A 20,229-nucleotide genomic window follows, 5' to 3' on the forward strand; every position below is an offset into this window, starting at 1 on the left:
CTATATTGTTGCCTTTTGCATGAATTGTTAAAATGTAGGTTCTGTGCACTTGTGATCAAAAATCTGGACTGGCTTTTTTACTTGTCTCCCGAGGAATGCTTTATTTATTGTTTTATGTTCTTGTATAATTTAGCTGCTTTTTTATGTTGAAGGTGGACATGAGGTAGATCATACAGGAATCATTTTTATGAATATAGTTTACATAACACTTTTTTTTTTGAGATGATAAATATTAGGTACATTTCTAATGTATTGCTTTTGTTTAGTGTTGTGCTTCAGCACTGCCAGGCAACCACAATTTCAGCTGAAGGTTTCTTCACTAGTGTTCACTAAATGTCACATTAGGAAGCTCTGTAACACAGTTGGCTCCAGGAATGCCAAAGAAATGTACTAGGTTCCTATTATTAATCTTTTTGAAAACTCATAGAAAAGTTTTAAGAACTGAAAAGATCTCATAAGTATATTGCAGCCTTGGTACAGAACACCTCTTTGAAATATTCAGTGAAGCCTCATCTGATTATTTCAAAATAAGCATGTGCAGTTGGGATCAAAGCTCTTTTTCTAAAAGAGTATTTGATAATCAGAATACTTTATGTGGTACTGAAAAGTAGGAGTTTTCTTAGATACATCATTAATATAATATTGTTAAGAATTGAATGTTTTATGCAAGAGTTTTACAAGCAGAATCTTTACCATAATTCAACTAGCAAAATAATGTTTTTTGCTGATATAAGCTGCATTGCCACTAGAAGGGTTACAGCTCTAACTATTGCACAAGAAAACCTTTACTTTTGTAGGTGTGGCTTAAGTAACTTCTCCGAAATTGTATATTAAATTTGGGTGACTAGACTGTTTTTCAGTTCTTTTTCGTTGCTATTTCTGCTGTTGTGTGCTGCAGTGGCAACATAAAATGGCTGTTTTAATTTTTTTTTTTTAAGGAAATTTCTGTTTACCATATAGAAGAGTGGTAAACCTTAAGAGTGGTAACATTAATACCAATACAACAAGTARAACTAGATACATGTTAGTCTATTAGTTAATTATACCATTACAATTAGCCAGAGAATATGAATGCTAAAGATCCATGTTATCTTTACCACAGTATGTCTTCTGTTTATAGTATGTCTTAAATTCATTTTTTGTTTCTACTTTCAAAAACAAGAGCTTGTAATTTGTGAAACTGTGTGCGTGTGTGTGTAGGCGAGTGGAAGGGTATAGAAAAGTACAAGTGCATCTTTCCTCCCCTAAAACAAAGTCCCATCTTTCATTACTCAGAAAAGCTGAAATGAATTTTGTTATCTTGCGTGTACTCAAGTAATTCTGTGAGCAAGGTTGACCTGAAAAATGCTAGTGCTAAAGGTAATAATTCTGGAAATTCTTGAGCTTATCGAAAAGGGAAAAAGAAAGGAGAGAGAAAAACTCATCATATAAATGAAGAGGAGGAAAAAAAGGGTCTGTGAAAGTGAAACTAGTTTGTATATCATCATTTTATTCAATGCTATTACTGCTTTAGCATAAATATTTTTGAAAGCTGGCCTATGTAACTGGGATTTTGATACTGCTTCAAGCATGCAGGCCATTTTTTTTTAATTTACGTGTGTACTTTTTGTAATATAAAATCTTTAACTTTATTTACTTTCTTGCTAGAACATGTGGCATCTTGAAATAAAAGGTGTTTTGATGATGTTTGAAGACACTAAAAAGTATATTTGCGAAATCAAAATACTTTTGCTACTGYTTTCAGTCTGTAAAATATTTCTAATGACCAGAGGAAATAAAAGGGTTAACAAGTCATTAAACTGAATGCTTCATTTTCTTTACAATGTAAGATTGCTGGACTGTTATTTAAATAATTTTAATTCTGATAATGTATGCAGATTTAAACATTGTTTGCCTAGTGCTGGTCTGTTTTATTTCCTTAGCTTCTCTGTAACGGTACTTTTCTGAAAATACTGTAGTTATAACTCTTTCTCGAAGTGATTAGTCTGGATACACATGAAGAAGGGGTAGATTTATGCATGTTGCAGCTGTTGCAAGCTAGGCCATAGCCTGGTCTGATAAGCAAAAGCAGGTGTGATCTTGAGTAGACAAAAATAAATGCATGAGCGTGTTAGCCAGGCTCTATAAACCACACTGACACCTTTCTAAACATATGTAATTTGATAACTAAAAAATAGTTAAGAGCTGAAAGTTCTTACAGATGTACTTTAAAGGTGTATTTGGACTCTGTGTCGCTATCAAAATACAGTGAATGGTCAAAAGAGTACTTTCATCATGGTAGACTTCTAATTTTAAGGTATTTTTGTAGTTTGTTCCAAAGGGAAGTTTTGTAAACTGTAGGGTTTTCTTTTCCCTAGAAGGTATGCGTGTAACTTCCATTAACATTTATGGGCATTGCATGTGTGGTGAAGGGTGAACAGAGCCCAAATGTTTATGCTTTAATGTTCAGTTCTTTTCCACACTGAAATGTGGTATAATAAGCACAAGAGGGAGCCATATAGTTTGCAGACATTCGCTGTGAGATTATATTCCTAAAGAAAATAGAACAAAGTTTGARGCTTTTTTAAAAAGAATCTGCAGTGGTTTTCCTGCTTGACTTTTCCTCCCAGCTGCACCTGGGTGCCTGTTTGTAGTTTCCTGCAGAGAATTTTTTGTAGATCTAAACAAGGCATCAAGACAAGGAGTGCTCTTCTGGCAGGCAGAAATGCCAGAACACTATTTAATCATTTTGGGCACTGAAAGTCTGAAGCAGTGTCGTGCCTTTTCCCCAAGTGTGGTAGAGGCCGTTACTAGCTTTCACGTTGCGCTAGGCCGCTGTATTCAGCGGCGTGCTCGCCAGTGGCACCACGCGCGTTAATGTGTGCCTGCCCCTCGTGCCCCGGAAGAGAGGATCCTTTTTGCAGAACAGTCCAGGRTAGCAATTGAACACTGATTTAGACACAGTATTTTCAGCCTGTAGTCTGTGGACTGTTGAGGGATTGTGGGTTTTTCTGAAGGGGGCTCTGAAGGTAGAGCAAGTTAGCTGTTTACTTAAGTAAAGCTAAGCTCAGATTTGCTGTGTGGAAAGCTACACCTCATTTGTCTAATTGTAGGGTGAATTGAAAAATGTTAAAAATCCCTGTTGCTCAAACCAGCATCTCTGAAACAGTAACAAGATGCTTTTAAGTAGCTTGTAGCAGTTTGTCTTTATGTCAAACATATAATAAAGAAAATTAGCGTTTGTTCTTAAAGAACCTGCAGTACTATGCATTTTAATAGATGCATCTAAATTGAATCACATACAATTTTTTTATCTAATCTACTGGTAGAAGCCATATTAATACTTTCAAGTAGTATGTGTAGTCTGTATAGTATCCAGAGTTCTCCAGAGGAACACTTTCCTACCAATTTCCCTATTAATGTGTACTGGTATATGTAGAGTGCTTTTGGAAGTGTTATTGTAGTCCCATTGTGAATGCAAGCCTTGCAGAAATATGTCAAGGATATTTTGATCAGTTTGTTTGCACTACTGGAGAGAGAACTTAATCTCCTGAAGGCTGTAATCCTTTTTGATTGGAAACTAGATTTGATTTACTACTCATATCAAATTTGACTAACTGATTTAGTGGGAGTAAAATTCCCAAATCCGGTTATTAGCTGTTGGGCACTGGAATGTTTTAGGAGGTAAGTTTTAAAGCACCATTAAGTTCTACATCTCAAAATAATGTTATAGCATCTTTAAAATCTGGCATAGCATTTCTTACTCTCCGGTAGCTGGGTATATGAGGTGAGATAGGACGTCATCTCTAACTTAATTTTGACCCCAGTGTTTGAAGCTGTGTTACTTAAATAAGGTTTATGCCACTCTAATGTTATTTCTTATACTGCTTGTGATCAGTGCTATTATGGTAAGTGTATGATTTTCCAGATCAGTGTAAAGTAGAATGTCTGATCTTGGCTTAAAATATCACCCTACTAATACTACTCAGTATTCTGACTTTTAAAATGCTCTATTCAACCTATTTTAAGTTGGTGTATACTAGATAATGTATATTGTAACTTTTCTAAAGAGTTCAATGAATAAGAAGTCAAGAGCAAATGTATTTGGAGGCAGAATATGATTTTGATCATGTTGTACTAGGCAAGTTCTTTGTTTTTTTCCTACTTAATTGCCATACCAATCAAATAACTTTTTTTCAGAAGTAATGTCAGTGTTACTTTAAAAAAAAGGCTAGAAGAAAGATGGCACTCTGTAACATCCTTTGCTTTTGTCTACTTGTTTATTGTAAATGTAAGCTTAATGAGACAGTTAAGTGTTCGCCTGCTGAAATTTTAAGTGCTCGCCATTTAGATTTGCTTTGTCCGAATTTCAGTACCTGAATTGGGCCCCTTGACCAATAATAAATCAATAGATATTAACTACCTTTTCTGGGTTTTTTTGCCTTTGTGAGGGCCAAAGTGATGTGTTAGATTGTTTTGCTGGCAGCAAATGGAACACTGATGATATTCATGCTTGTTCTGTGACGCTTGGGGTATCTAAGGTGGTTTAAACTTTGCAAACATGGGYCAAATTCTTGGGTTTTATATCACTTTTGGTATATCCCATTCTTGGCTGTGATGACAATAACAGCAGTTCCTAGGGCTCCATCAGGCCATTGCTGTGGCCCCCCCATCTCCATCATAGAAGCAGCTATGGGCTTTGCAGGGCTGTCTGTCTGTCTCAGGCAGATGGACATCTCAAGGCCTTGCATGGATAGGAGGTTGACTTCCTCCTTCCCCTAGTCCTTCCTTACCTGCCCCAGGAACACAACAGCAACTCTGGGTGCTGAGCCAGCCAGCCACAGGAGAGAGGAGGTGTTTGGCTGTTTGGGCAGTATTTGCTCCTCAAACAACTGTTCCCCATCTCCTCCAAGGAAAAGGTGGCAGGCCATATGGAGGCATCCTGTGGGCCAGAGTCAGCCACCAAGGTGCCGGTTGGACTGTGCTTGCCTGGATCGAAACACAGGCAAATCCCATTTGAAGTGTGTGTTATTTCTTAAAATCAGAATTATGGCTTAGCATTTAAGGAGCTTTGCATATTTTTAAGGGAATCTTGGGTATAAACAGAATTTCAGAACTGTAAATTTTGTTTTGTCACTAGAATTGTGGGGTTTTGGGGGGAGAGGGGGAATGTGGATGTCATCTTTCTTTGGACATTTATTGTTAGAGCCTACTAACCAGTAGATTTTAATTTATTTTAGTTTCTGAATGTTTTGAATTTCTCTTATACTAGCTTAAATTGCCCCCCTTTCCTCTAGAGAAACAGATATTCTTCAAAACTTATATGCCAGTATGAAACAAAATTTGTTTCTGCAGAGTTTAAACCACATCTGGGAGAAATAATATGTTCTCTTGTTAGCGTTATGGTCCTCTAAGACGTCTTTTTGAAAGATGGGATTCTCAACCACTCTCCTGACTTGAGAAYGCAGATAAGCGTCTGCTTTTATAGCCAATAGTATGGAGAGGTTTTTTTGTTTGTTTTCTATTGGTTGCTTTTATTTTTGTTTTTAACTGAGTTGCACTTTCTGGAGTAGTTGGGTTTATCCCTAGGGATGTTGTCTCTGCCTTTTGTGGAAGTGAGTGCCTCAGTAGACATCAGGAGATCATCATGCACTTACAAGTATACTTCCTCATTTAAAGTTTGTGCTTATTGTGCAGATTTAATATTTTTCCTGATATAACAGCAGTTATAAATGTTCAATAAATTTAAAATATGATAGCAAGCTGATGCTTCTTGGAATGGAATACTCAAAGGATGTATTCTTTAAGCACTGCAAAATTATACAGGGGACTTATCTTTGTTAAAATTAGTAATTTAACTAAATTACAAAGTGGATTATCCTCTTCAGTCAGACCCAATGCTAATACTCAGCACAGTAGGAGATTGATATGATGCTAAGTAAACCAAAGTTTATTTTCTTGTACTATCATTTGAATGGGAGTTGAAGAGGAAGTACGAAGTTTTTAGTTTTGGGTATATGTGTATTGTAGTCCCAATCTCAGATATGCTGAGACTTACTGTGCTCTATATGCAGTGTCATTTATAGTACTGTATTTTAGTTAGAGTATCACAATCTAAGCTTTAGCTTAGTGGCTCCAAGTATGTTTTGTCTGTAAGTTTGAGTAATCAATTCATAGGTGCCCATAATGTGTAATATTAATGCTGGTTAGAAAACTCTTGTGATGTGGGGTGGCTGTGAATAGGAAATCTTATCCCTGTCTTTTTAAAGCCAGTCACTTCATCCTTTCCATTACAGCATTCTATTTGTGGTTTGTGATTCACTGAATTAATTGTGGAGCTTTGTGATAAATTTGTGCATGAAGCATCATTGCGTTATGCTAAAGAAAATGAGCAAGTTAAGCCATGTTCCTCAGGAGGAGCCTAAAGAGTGAATTAAATGTCCTGATAGGCAGGCATCGACCTTTGTGAGGACACTCTTTTCTGTGTTCACACAGGTACAGTATGACAGCCAAGGTACTGTAGACTGAAACCATCAATCTGAGGCTCAGCAGGAACGCCAGACTTGTTTCATGAGCAGGTTTACCAAGGGTGCTATGGATCTAGTGTGTCTTTCTGGTACGTGAATAGGGAGAGGAGAAACATGAGGGGGGCTGTGTCATTGCGAAATGTGTCCAGTCTCAGYCCAGCACGCTCTCCGCCTTCGTTCCCCCAGTCCTTACTGAGCATGCACTCAACTCTAAATAATTTTGTGAAGGGACAGCAAAAGGTATAGGAAACTTGATTAGTATAAATATCATATTCAAATTTCTTTCTAACTCGGAAAGACTAGTTATCCATTTTGAATTCTATACAATAAAGAGATATTCTGTAAATGAATTGCTCGAGAAGGGAATGTTAAGGAGTTGGTCACTGTCTCCCCTCATTTAAGAGGTCCCACAAGATTGTAGCACAATTGGTTGAAAATCATTGCTGTGTGTTCAGCCAATTAGTGAAGTTCCCTTTGTAAATCATTCTCTATCCTTCAGACCCTAGAATGAGCAGCTGATGTCGTGATTGGAATGGTCTGTGGTGTCACTTCTCTCTCACTGAATAAATCCAATTTTTGCAGGTGAAAGGTACAGAAAAATGGATTGTGCAGATGAATTCCATTGTACCAGAAAGAGTCATTCCACACTGCTTCCACTACATGAGTCCCATAATATTGTGGAACAGTGGTTTTTGGTGCATATTGGTAGAAAAGAAATAAAAATTGCTGACAGAAAGAGTAAGCAAGAATGTTATTTAAGTTTAGTAGAYTTCAATCCTTTTTAATTTTGAGCTTCATTCTGTTATGTTTTGCAAGTAGGGTGATCTTCCAGATCTTTTAGAAAATCATATAATAATGTAGGTTTGTGGACATAATTCCTAGCTTTAATGAATCAAACTATTTTAAAATTCCAAAGCATGCCCCTGTAGTTATAAACTATATTACAAAGTAAAATAATCTTTAGGGTTTTTTCTTCTGTCCTGCATACTGTACTTGCTTTTCCTTAGGTTAGGCAGCATATATCCAATAGAAGAAGAGAGTTCTTGTTTCCCTGTAGATCACTAGGATCCTCCATTCTGAATTCTTTATTTTACTTAGCTTTAGGGCAGTTACAGCCTCAGCAGCTCCACAGAGAGGAATTTCTCTTCAAGGCTGCTGCTTCAAAGGATTTCCAGAGCGAGGAAAGGGACAGTAACCAGCAAATGCTGACAGATCTTCCTGCTTCTGGCCCTGAAAGTGTGTATGTGGTATATGTTTGTGTTTTCATACACCTACACATTGGCCTGAAACCATCAGTAGCATCCAGCTAGGCGCATAACRAAATCTCCCATGTTAATGAGTACATTGGAAAGAGGAGAATCCGCAAAGAAGGCGAGGAAAAAAATGTTTGGTCAAAAGGAACGAACCCTTGGGCTTCGTGTTCAAAGGAGTGCAAGTTAACAAGGTGGAAGCTTAAACTGGTTTTGGCTTTAACTGTTTCAAGTACCCTTTGTGTTCTGGGGCTGAGAGTGGGGATGATGGCCTCAGTATAATCTCTGTACTTGGTATGGTGATTTTCTGAGACAGAAATGAAGCTGTCCCTACTTCAGTAGTACACAAGAGGTTTTTGAGAATATTGAAATCTAATTCAGTGATATTGATGCAGATATTGCCCACTACTTTTCTGTGGATTTGTGAGCACTTGAAATGTTCTTCACAGAACTTCAGCCATCTCTGTCTACCAACAGCAGAAACGAGCAGACAGGTGTCTGTCATGATCAGAAGCATACGTATAGTGTTGAGTTAGAATACAAAGATGTGAAACGTCTTAACAAAGGATTTTTTTTTCAGTTATGCATAGCAGTGGAGTAGTAGGTGACTTGATCAGTTTATTTCAGCATAAAGATACTGTCTTTTTTTTTAAAAAAAAAAACACTAATTATCTGATCATGTTAGTGGTCCAGTTTTTTGTACTCGGAGGATACAAGGATAAATGGTACTAAAGAATATACTGGCCAATATGACTTCATACCAAAATATATTTATGCTTTACAAGCATAGTAGCATCATAGATAGGAACACAAATTTGACATGTGATAAACTCTAATTTTAACTCTTCACTCAAATTTTGTAGCAGTTTTTACAGTAATTAGAATTCTACTATGCTTTGGTAAACGAGCCAATATTAAGCTGCTTTTGATGRGAACTCCTCTGTTGAGATTAGGAGCTCTGATAGATGAGCTTTGTCATTTCATGCTTGGATGGGGTTAGGGGTTACTGCCTCCAGTAGTCTGCCCACTCCCTTATAGGAGGTTACTGCCCTTGTAGGATGGATAGCAGAAGTGAAGGTTGTGATGGCTCCTCAGCTAGAAGGGCATCACCTTATCCATATTGAAGCCTTCATGCTGTCCAGATAAAGACAAGCATTCTCAAATGAGGAGGAGTCTAGCATCTAGTTTATAAGATTTGAAAATGAGATTAATCTTGTGATGTCCATCAGAAAATATGGGGAAGAAATGCAAAGTGCAAAGGCCCACTGGGGGCATCTGGAGTTGCAGTTTGCCATGAGAAATGAATCTGTGGATATTACTGCTTCCTAAAAGGACAAAAAATTGTGAAATCTTTTTTCTCTCTCCCCTCTCCCCCCCCCTTTATCTATGGTTGCCATACTGTGTAATTGGCTTCTAGTATGATAGTGTTTTAGGTGACTAGAATAACAGTCTGTCTCTTTCCACAGTGGCTGCAGACAATCTGGCAGCAATCACTGTTACTTTTTAATATTTCTGGTTATTTTGAGATATCCTCCAAATGTCTCAAAGAAGGCTTGGAACGCTAAAAAGGAAGAAGCTTTTTTTTTTTTTTTTTTTTTTTTTTTNTTTTTTTTTTTTTTTTTAATAGCAGCATCAGGATGAAAATGAAATTCAGTATGCCACTATTTGTTTTTGCAGTGGTCATCACCCTGATTGCCAGCTCTGACAATATTTTCACAGAAAGGGTAACTAAATAGATGGTATTTGTTCTTTATAATAACTCTTTCAGTAGGATGTCAGGACCTGCATCTAAATGAATATATTCGCATTTTCATGTTCCCATTTTTTATTTAAAGCTTCCCCTCCCAACTTTCTGAAACTACTTCATACAGATTTGGTAAGTTACTGTTAGGGTTCATGTGTTGGATAATGTCACCTTTCGTAGCTAATCTGTAGAGACCTAGCTACATGAACCTGTAAAAGCTAGATTTGATTTTTTTTTTTTAACATATTAAATGTTTGTTTAGTTTAAATACGTCTGTATCTTTTTTGATCAGCCTGAGCAATTTGCATGCTATGCTGCAGTCATCTTCTATACTTTATTAAATATCTGTCAATTATAAATATCAAGGTTTTACATTAATGTCAAGATAGTACATCAAAAATTCATGGAATATGTGACTTTTTTCAAGGGTATTTAATACTTAATGCATTTGTGTCATTTTTCTTTCTAGATATATTGACAGGTTTTATTAAGTGTTTGTTAGGGAGATTTCATTTTTACCAAGGGACTATAAAGAGAAGCTGCATACTAAATCAATTTTTTAATCAGAATATTGTTCTTTTTTGTGTGTCTTCGGATTCTTGTAATCTATAGGGTTTTTAAGTTACATACTTAAATAGTTCAAGTCAGAAATCTAGCATGATCAAATATGCTGACGTTAGGGTATCTTAACTTTAAAATATCTGCTAGAATATTGTATCATAGAATGTTATAAATATGGTAATTTCATAGACTACAGTTTTGTTCTATCTTATGTCTCTTATTATATGACCATAGTGTTTTGTTTTTTTTTTTTTTTCCCTTCATTGTGATTTACTGATGTTTTTGTATAGGTTATGTCTGGACAGTATCAGTATATGGCAAACCCTGAATTTTCTGGGTTTGCAAATGAGGAAGGGATGACCAAGCATTTAGTAGAATTTAGAATCTTTTCGTTTGGGTTGCATGTTCATGTCCAGACTAATTAGGAGGACAGCTTATGTCACATGAACAATTAGTGTCATTGCAGTGTGCAGTTGTGAGATGTCTTGAGCACAAAAACCCATGCAATTATGTTTAATACTGACTTTCTCTCTGAAAGGATAATGGCAGCACATACATAGTTTCCTGCTTCCTATAGGTGTTTGCTCCAAGCTAGGGTTGAGTGTGTTAGCTGGGGCTCTCTGTGTAGGCTGTGATCGAGACTATGTGCATGTATTGTGTTTAGTCTAAGAGCTTTTGAAGTAAAAGGTCACTGTCTTTTACGTTATTGAGCCCTTTGTATTCCCTTTAATGCCTTTTAGTGCATTATAACCATGGTAATTACTGCTGTTTGCAAAATAATTAGTTCTCTTGAAAGCTCTTGTTTGGGAAGAGGAAGGAGAACAGAAAGAGTGAGAGAAAAAAGACACAGCGGTATTTATTTGTATGCCTGAGGTCTTTATCTTGTGATAAACTTGCTAGGACCCTCTGTTTGAACTACTTAAACTACAGCAGTATGGGTTTACGCTAAAGGTAAGATATCAAAAATTACAGTTTCAGGATGTTGGCATAATATCTGAAGGTTCTTGTGGAGGAGTTTCATTTTAATTAATTTTGTGTTCCAAAACTTAGTTTTTTGAGTAGAGAGAGAGGGCAAAGACTCTTTTTAAGAGATATTAGGTTGCTTGACTATCCTGGGATTTCTCTTTTCATTTCCAAACGGATGCGAGTGATTTTTGCTTGTGGGATTTCGGTGAGTATTCTGCGTCAGCACCAGTAGGTGGCATTAGCACCACACTGATCCCGGTATCTCCTGGCGAACGTGAAATGTATGAATGTATCCGTAAGGATAGATGTTGAAAATATCTGTGCAGTCTTAGTAAAACAATATTTTTACAAACGTGAAATGCATTGGGAAATGCAGTTTTGTAAGCAACGAAGCTAAGCAAGGGGCAAATTAAGTGCATGGACTAAGAAAAGGAACATTGAAAAAACAAAGCTCTAAAACAACGCAACTTATCTATTCATATATCTTTAAAAACGTCAGCTGCTGAACGTGCTTCCCACTTTCTACAATGAGTAGAAATGCAACATACATATTAATACATTTAAAGTAAAACTGATAGGCTCGGATGTTTCACTTTGAGTGTGAACTTTCTTGCTTTATTATATCTGTTTATTGTATCAAGTTTAAAGTAGGTTAATAATACTGAGAATAGAAGTTGAAATTAAATTGTCGTNAAGGAGTAATGTGGGGGAGTTTTTTTTTTTTTTTTTTTTTTAAGAATTCTTATTTCAAGTTGCAAGCTAAGATCCTATGTTCATTTCTGAACTCTGGAATGTTTTACTACAAAGACAATGTCTCCAATGTCTCTTGAAATTTATTATTTTGGTTGTCAGTTCTAGTTTTGTATTGGATGGCTTTATGAGAAAAAAATGTAAAATATACTGTTAAGGTTAAACTGGAGGAAATTTGTTATGCAATGTCCAAATCATCAGTGTAAACGAAAATCACATAGAAGAATATAAAGTCCTTTTTGAAAAAGAGCAGCAGTTGCTCAAATTGTTAACTTCGTGTGTGTTTCAGAAGCCCATTCAAAGGGTTAACTAGAGGGGTTGGAGGAGAGCAGACACCTGGGACCTAACACCCAATTGGCAGTCTTTTGTAATATATAATTTGCCTAAAATTGCTCACTGAGCACAAGCTTTTGTTTTCTAATTGATTTACGATTTGAGCCACTTTTACCTCATCCCCTACTGTCCTGCACACAGTGCCAGCAAGTACATTACAGTGAGAAATGATAAATTACCATGCACTTGTGATGCTAATGCATCAAGAGTAAAAAACTGCATACTATGTGGAGCTTCATGCATTAAGAGTATTGCAAAGATACAGCTATGCAAAAATTCGTTTGTATTTTTAGAAATAACCATTTTATCATTTACATCAGTTTGTCTATGAGACTTGATTGAAACTGAAGATTAAAATTCATGCCATTATAGCTTTCCATTTGTGAATTGGGACAAAGTTCTAACCTTTAGAAAGCACGTCAGCATGGGCTTAAAACTACTTGTATTTTTGAAACTTTTAATAAGYTAATTTATCAGAAAAATAATAGGTACTATCATTTTCTAAAGCCTTTGTAAAAACTAAATATATTGCCTGTTAAGGACATCTATAATATGCCTTCTAAAATTGAATTATTTGACTTTCAGATTGGTGTATGTGTGGATGCTTAATGCAGCTATTATTTAACCTGTATTTGTCCCTGAAATTATTTAAATGTTTTAATCTGTTTTATTTCTGAAGTGTAGTGTAATTTCTACGAAAAAAGCCTTTACAGGTATAAAGGAAGAAATGAAAATTTTGAATACATTTGTCTTGCATTTGTAACATATTTTATTGGTATTTTGGGAGAAGAGGGAATTGTAAAAGTTGGTAAAGCCTAATATGTGCCTATTTTGTTTTGTTCCCCCACCCAGCACCAAGGATTACATTTTGTTTTACCTTGTCGTACTCAGTCCACCTTAAATTTTGTTATTTTTGTATGGTGTCTGTGGGTTCCAGTCTTGAAATATGAAGAAACAGATTTATGGCGGCTGCTGGGCACAACAAATTAAGTTGACAGTGATGTATGAGAGCATAATAGCATGATGATCCCTCTGTAGCGCGGCTGGACGCCTCCTGCTTCATTTGGCTCTTGTTAGGATCTGTTAGGCAGCTAAATAATGAAATTCTGCTGACTGATTTCTGATTTTTGTTTTCTTTCTCTTTTCACCTTTTTCTGAAACTTGTGTTTCCCAGACCCATCCTAATGCCAGCAAATTGCCCTTAAAGGATTCTTTCACTTATGATGACTACAGGTTGGTCTGTCTGTGTTTTAATGCATATATATATATGTGTGTATATATATATATATATTTTTTTTTTTAAGTGAGCTGTGAGACCCTGTAAATGCTTCACTGGTGTGAAAGCCCTGTTGTTGAAAATTTAAATGTACAATTTGATACTAATATCTTAATGAAAAGAGTGATAAAGTGAAATAAATATGCAGATTTTAGGAGTTACAAAGCAGTAGTATTTATGACCAGTTAATTTAGCCACCTGGTGTATACAGTCTGATATTAGTAAGGCAATTGGTTGTTTTTGAAGAAAATAATTCAGTAGACAGTGCAGGCGGTTTGAGGTTTGGGGTTTTCGGGGARGGTTTGTTTGTTTCTTTTATGAAAAGCTTTATTAGCACAAAATAGTAAAAAGTAATATTTACAGTGGATAGGAGAGCTGAAGAACTCGGATWGTTCATGTGAAGCGTGAGTGTCACTCAGAGGTGCTATAAGGAGTGGCATAATTAAGATAAAAGAATAATTAAGAGCTTTAATTTTGTTAAAGAGTTAAAATAACATGAATAAAAGGCTTTCATGAGTTCTTATAGGGATATTTTAGCCCAGTTTACTTCTGGTCAGTCTATCAAAGTGGGATTTCTAAAGCATACTTTCTTCACCTATAGTGTCACAGAGGAACATGCCAACTTACATGTGAAGTTGACTGAAATCTTTCAGATAAAGTGACATTGAAAAAGAAGCACATTATTATACTTCGAATTATATATCAGACTGATCCACAGTTTTACCTTGACTAGATCTGAAGTTGATGAGATTTCTTAGCAATCTGTAATCCTTCTGAAAGGCTAATTTTGTATTTCAAGTACTTGTTAGTAGTGGATTCTTTGGGAATTAAAGCAAGAATGTGAAACTTTAAGAATTTACCCTTGTGGCTTTTAATACTTATTTTTGTCTGAAGTAAAATAAAGTTGAAATTTCAGGAATGTTTTGAAAATACTGAAATTTTTATACTGAAAGTTTTTCAGAAGAATGTCTGAATAGGTAGCTGGTATTTCATTTGCTTAACCTGATCTAAAAAGGTTTTGACTAATGTCTATCCTAAACTATCTTTTACTTGTTTCATATTTTCARCTGGACAGATGAATGTTTGGGGTTTTTTCCCCTCTTTCTTTATTCTGTTAAGTAGAAGGCTTGGTAATACTGATCTAAGTCGAAGGTCCCCAAATTGAAGAGGAGTGTCTACCAAGGCATCATACCTGTGCCAAGTGATGACACTAGTTTCCAATTCATGCAGTGTGTAACCTCTTTAGGGAGCTAGGAGGAAAATGCCTCYTGGCTCTTATGAGAGTCTGAACATAGATGAGAGCTACTGCTGCCAAGCAGTAGCTCAGAGCCCCTTTGAAGCTTGCAGGATTAGTTGACCCCAGTTTTGGGATACGTGGTTAAAGGTACATGTACAGTAAACRGTTGAGGAAGGAAAAGACATGAGAGTATGAAGGTAAGATTCTTTTGCAAAGAGTGCAGAARAGGTTTGATATTGCAGTTCTTATCTGGGAATTCAAAATGCTGTGTGTGTGTGTCTTGGAAAATGAGGAGCTGCTGCTTCTCCTGCAAGTGGTGTTGCTTGCTAATGCTGTTACTGTTCTGTGATGTTTAAGAAAACTAAATTTGGAAACCTTTAGTGTAAATGGTTACTTCAGGTTGGACTACTGGTAATGATATATTGATGGTTTGAGCGTCAGTGTGCTTTTAATTGTTTAATGTTTTTGGTTTTGTAGATGGGCAGTTTCTTCTGTAATGACACGACAAAACCAGATTCCAACAGAAGATGGTTCTCGAGTTACATTGGCTCTGATACCTTTATGGGACATGTGTAATCATACTAATGGACTGGTAAGGATTTTTTCAGTGTTGCTGAGAAGCTTTAGGGCTTAAGTATTAAACCTTTCAACTACCTTTGAACAGTTTAACACGTTCCATTATGTTTCTTAAAACAGGTACTTTATCTTCCCAAGTGACCCTAGAAAACTAGCATCTTAAAGATGTATCATTTTCTTAAATATCCTATGATAACTTTTCATTGAGACCTTTCTTCATCTTACCAAAGCTTCTAGAAGTGATAGCAAACTGTGCATGTAGCTATATCACATATACTCTTGAAAGTATGCAACTTCAAAAAAATTTAATTACATAATACTACTTTTTTTTTTTCCCTCCCCTCCCAGACAAGTTTGAATATTTCTGATCTTCTGACAGAGTTTTGTTTCTGGTGGGGCTGACAAAGATTTCACAAGACTAGGTAGATTTATACTGAGAATATGAAAGCAGACAATGATGGAGGTTGCCTTCTTGTACCTACCACTAGGGAAATTGATTAGACATTTGCAACTAAGAAATACTGCCTATTCGCCTAACCATGCCCAAAGAGCCTTGTTATGGAGACAGCAACGACAAGAACAAAGCCTAGTTCAACAAAAACAGTACATCTGTTACTACATCAAAGAAACAAAATGCAAAAATTCTACTTTAGGGCATATTAAACATTTAAAAGGTGACATATGTATATAGAAAGTCAGACCTGCTGACATTTTGGCTTACGTGAGCTAGTTCAGGGGATGAGGTCTTGATTTCGTTAACAGGCTGCTTAATGTYGAACTGAGAAAATGGAAAGTCGTAAGAGGGTAGTTTGTCAGTGGTGTAGCAGATTACCAGCCTCGTATATACTTCAGGATTCATACTCTCAAACTGTATATTCAGTAAGAAAGATTTGCAACACTAAATATGACCATGCTATTCAAATACTCTGATACTTTTGTGGGAGAGATGACCTGAGTGTTAGGACAGCACTATGTGTTAGTATTGTTTGGTATAAGAAAAGCTTAATTTAAATGAGGAAAAAATATAAAATAAAGCTATTTCTGAGCTGACATTCAGATGACTTATTGCTACCATAGCTATACCAAATACAGTGTGATAAGCTAGGATGAAAAGTTKCATGTTTTGGGGAGTGTTTTTATTTTATTTTTTCCCTACTGAAAGGTGGTTATATGATATTCTCTAATAGTGATTCTTGCCTTTCACTATTTGTTAAACTATTTGATAACTTTGATTTACCAACAAAGTTAACATGACAGTATCTGATGCAAATAAAATTGCTTAAATTTCAGAAATTATGTTTTTGTAATATATCTTCCTGTATCTTCTTCCTGTTGGGCATCTCTTTTGGATGCTTTTGCAGAGACTTGCCTGTATTCATTAGATGGCTCTTAATGAATGCCTTCAAAGTTAAGATTAAAGAGAAAGAGGAAGAAAATTAAAGTCATGGAAGGAGGAAAAATAACTAGCCCATATAAAAAGAACAGCTAGTTATTTTAATAATTTAAATTTGTATTTAAATTGATAAAGTAATTTTGTTGTTACTATTATGCTCTTTAACGATGGATTTGATATGGAGCCAGCCTCTGGAGCCAAACCTGCTAGTGCAATAGTATATCAAGGCTGTAAGCTTTTTTTTTTTTTTAATGCTTACGTGTACGTGCTTACGCCTCCTAAAGAGGGAGAGGGGAAAAGCCTAAATAGTTTGTAAGTGTATGCAAGTTTTACTCATTTGTTTCATATTTCTACAGAAAGTAGTTTAAAATTATAGATTCAGGAGGGATAGAGAGCTATAATATTGATAATGGAGCAAGCAAAGCTACTAAATAGTTGTGTGTTAGTTTACTTGTATTAGTAGAAATAGGAAAAATCTACTAAGATAAGTTATCTGTGTTGTAATCTATATTATTATAGAGTGAGGTGAGAGTGAGTTTTGCTCTGATTATAACATATGCCTTTAAAATAGTTCATGTGAGTAGTTCTTCATCGTGTGAAAGTAAGAAGTAAAAGATGGCGTTGTATACGCCACTGACTAGGTTATTCCAAGGTAGGATTGAAATGCTTCTTGGGTCAGTCAGCTATTATGTATCCCTGCTCTTGCCCTGTTCCATGGAGTCCTTTTCCACAAGCTAGATAATGAAATGCTCTTTGGGTTTTAACTGGAGCTAGGTCCATCCAGCTTTTTCTTGCTTCTGACACTATTAATTAGATCAACCTGCCTCTAAGAACTATATCAAAATGGTTGTCTTCATGCATTTCTCATTGTTACTCTTTAGTGGGATTGTATCTTGACAGTCAGAGGTTGATTGCCWGTTCTGCCAGAGCTTTGAATAAACTACATTTTGCCTGCTGGGCTGGGTCTRTCCTTACTCACTGACCCAGTAGACTATTGCATGTTTTATACTCAGCTTGGAATTCATGTCTGCTTCAGGAAAAAAAAATGAAGGGTTGCGATTTATCAGCTGTCATATGGGGAAAGAAGTAACTCCCTGTTAATTTTCTTACCTGGCTACTATTAAAAGAAAGAAGAAACAGGAGTACAGCACTCTGTTATGCTTTATAGGATAGTTAAGTGCTGCATTTAAAAACAAACAAACAAAACCTCCCCGAGCAGTAGTCTAGTGAAGCATGCTTAACCTTACAGAATCCTTCCTTAATATCCATTAAGATATTACCAGATTTCCTCCAATGAAATTCTCCTGTTACACAATCATCTCAAAAGACTTGAAGGGAGTTTTCATTGCGTTTACACACAGAAAATTGCAGGATGGGTCAAGTGCTGTCAAGAGTTCTTTTTTTTTTTTTTTTTTTTTTTTTTTTTTTTTTTTTTTTTTTGAATGGAAATCACATTTTTTCAGAAGGTGACTGTATTTGAACTTGGAAGGTACATTTGTAATAATGAGGGTAAACTCTCTAGCACTTAATCTTTAATTCAGGCTTAGATAACCGTCTACATGGTAGGTCTTAATTAGAGGTTACTGAGCCCGGGATAAGGAATGTACAGCAGTTTCTGCGTTGAAATGCTACTGTCACTGTTTTGCAGTAGKCCGTGCTACATGACTGTAATGTTCTCTCCCGATCTCAACGTACCACAAATCTTTTTAACACATCTTAAGTGGTGACATCGACATACAGTGCAGTTATRTAAGTGTCCCATAGGGCCTGACTGTCCTAGCTTGGGGCTGCTGTTTTGGATTTGCTTTGTCTGAAGCAAGTTCCCTGTGGTCATTTTGAAAGCTTTGTTTTGGCTTACAAATGCACATGTGATTATGCAAGTAGAGTAAAACTATTAATATGTAAACTATCAACCAAGCTTTCAAAGTTACCTATGGAGTTGTTTGGATAAAGTACCTCCAAGACATGAGTCGCCGTATACCTAAGTTCAAATGTGAGTCACCTTACAAACAAATACACTTTCATTTACAAAAGTTGAGAGAGTCTTTGGCTTTCCCTAGGGCTTATGTCCCATCTTGCAGCTGCATCTGTATCTGTATCTTTGATAATATTATTCAAGGACATGCTGTTTGTCAATTTTTTAAAAAAGTARTATGTTTTTAGATTGACTTCACTTGTCAGTGTGAATACTTAGAGCTTTGTGATAGTTGAAGCAGAGAATACAGAACTGTCAGTGCATTGCTTCTGTGGGCCACATAAGTATGACTTAAAACTCAAGAACTCTTTTAAGCAGCTGCTGTGTTTAGCATAGGACTGACCATAGTCTTTGGAGGGTGCTTTCCTCAGAGCCTTGCATTTACTTCAGGTAAGTAATCTCCTCCTTTACATTTTCTAATGCAGAGATTTTAGTGTTCTTAGCTAAGAAGGGATTACTTAGGAATCTTATACTGGGCAGAGAAAGCAACCTATCCATTTAGTGTTATTAATATGTTTCCAGTAAGAATAACACATTGTCAATGTGGAAGAGAGAAATATAAAATGTTGAAGGTGCTGCTTTTTTTTTTTTTTTTTTTTTTTTTTTTTTTTTTCCTTTGGATAGATCACTACAGGCTACAACTTAGAAGATGACCGGTGTGAATGTGTAGCACTTCAAGATTTCAAGGCTGGAGAACAGGTATTGGGGACAGTTACCTATGTAATTGTTCTTTAGTGAAGTTATATGCAGAGTGTRTTAGCAAATGATAGGTTATTTTTTTTTCTGAAAGATAGTGAGTGTGTCCCTGTCAGTATTTGTCTACTAGATAGCTAATGTCAAACATTTTGATAGCTGTAACAGTATTTGGCTAATCTGCAACTAAGACTTGCACAAAAAGTGTAAGAGCGTAGTGGTGTGAGTAAAGCCCTTGAATTTTTTTTATACTTGCATAATTCTTGATGAAAATGCTACAAAACTAAATAAATGCATAGTTTTCGAAATAAAATGTTTTCTGTCACTTGRCAGATACCAGTGTTAGGGGAGTGTTGATTCCTCCTATTCTAGAGAACTATTTGAAATATTTAATCTCTTGTAAATGCATATAGAGAGGCATTTAATTTGATATTCGAGATAAGATTAATAAAAGGCCCATGTCTTAAGGAAAAAGATGAATATATTTTATATTCAAAACCTCAGTTTACATCTGCAGTAGCAATTTTAGAATCTTTCTTAACAGTTTGCATTTTGTTTCTTACTAGTCTTTTTTTAACAAGAGATATTGACCAATATAGTTGTCAGTTATTTTACCTATATTGCATTCCTGTGCTTAGTGAAAATGAGATGGTGCCTAAAAATATACTTCCTTTCTTTTTTACACACACACCCACACCCTTCATCCTCAAACAGAAAGTGCCAAAGGTAAGTCTATGTTGTGCGACGTAAGGCCTTTCAAAGACGTGTGGAACAGTTCAGATTCCAGTATACTGTTTAGAACTGCTAAGAAGTGAAAATGAATGTCAAAACTAAATCTGTCAAAGGATGCATTGAAGACAGTGGTTCCAGGACAGCAAGAAGTCTGACAGGGGTGTTCCAGTGCTATATATCCGCAGCCAACTTGGACCTTCATTCCTTTATTGTAGTAGCACTCNGTGGTAGTAGTCA

The 20,229-nt window shown here is 35.9% G+C and overlaps 1 protein-coding gene across 1 annotated transcript in view; it reads left to right on the plus strand.

Annotated features, from left to right (window-relative positions):
- Positions 1–20,229, plus strand: part of SETD3 (SET domain containing 3, actin N3(tau)-histidine methyltransferase) — a 61,963-nt gene that overhangs the window by 33,481 nt on the left and 8,253 nt on the right. The window contains exons 7-9 of the mRNA XM_085317469.1: positions 13,285–13,343; positions 15,101–15,215; positions 19,192–19,266. Of these exons, the coding sequence (XP_085173595.1) occupies positions 13,285–13,343; positions 15,101–15,215; positions 19,192–19,266 (249 nt within the window). The remainder of the gene's footprint in view (positions 1–13,284; positions 13,344–15,100; positions 15,216–19,191; positions 19,267–20,229) is intronic.

The sequence above is a fragment of the Rhea americana genome, unplaced genomic scaffold (genome assembly GCF_003343005.1).
Source record: "Rhea americana isolate MKP2758 unplaced genomic scaffold, rheAme1 scaffold_5, whole genome shotgun sequence".
Taxonomy (NCBI): domain Eukaryota; kingdom Metazoa; phylum Chordata; class Aves; order Rheiformes; family Rheidae; genus Rhea; species Rhea americana.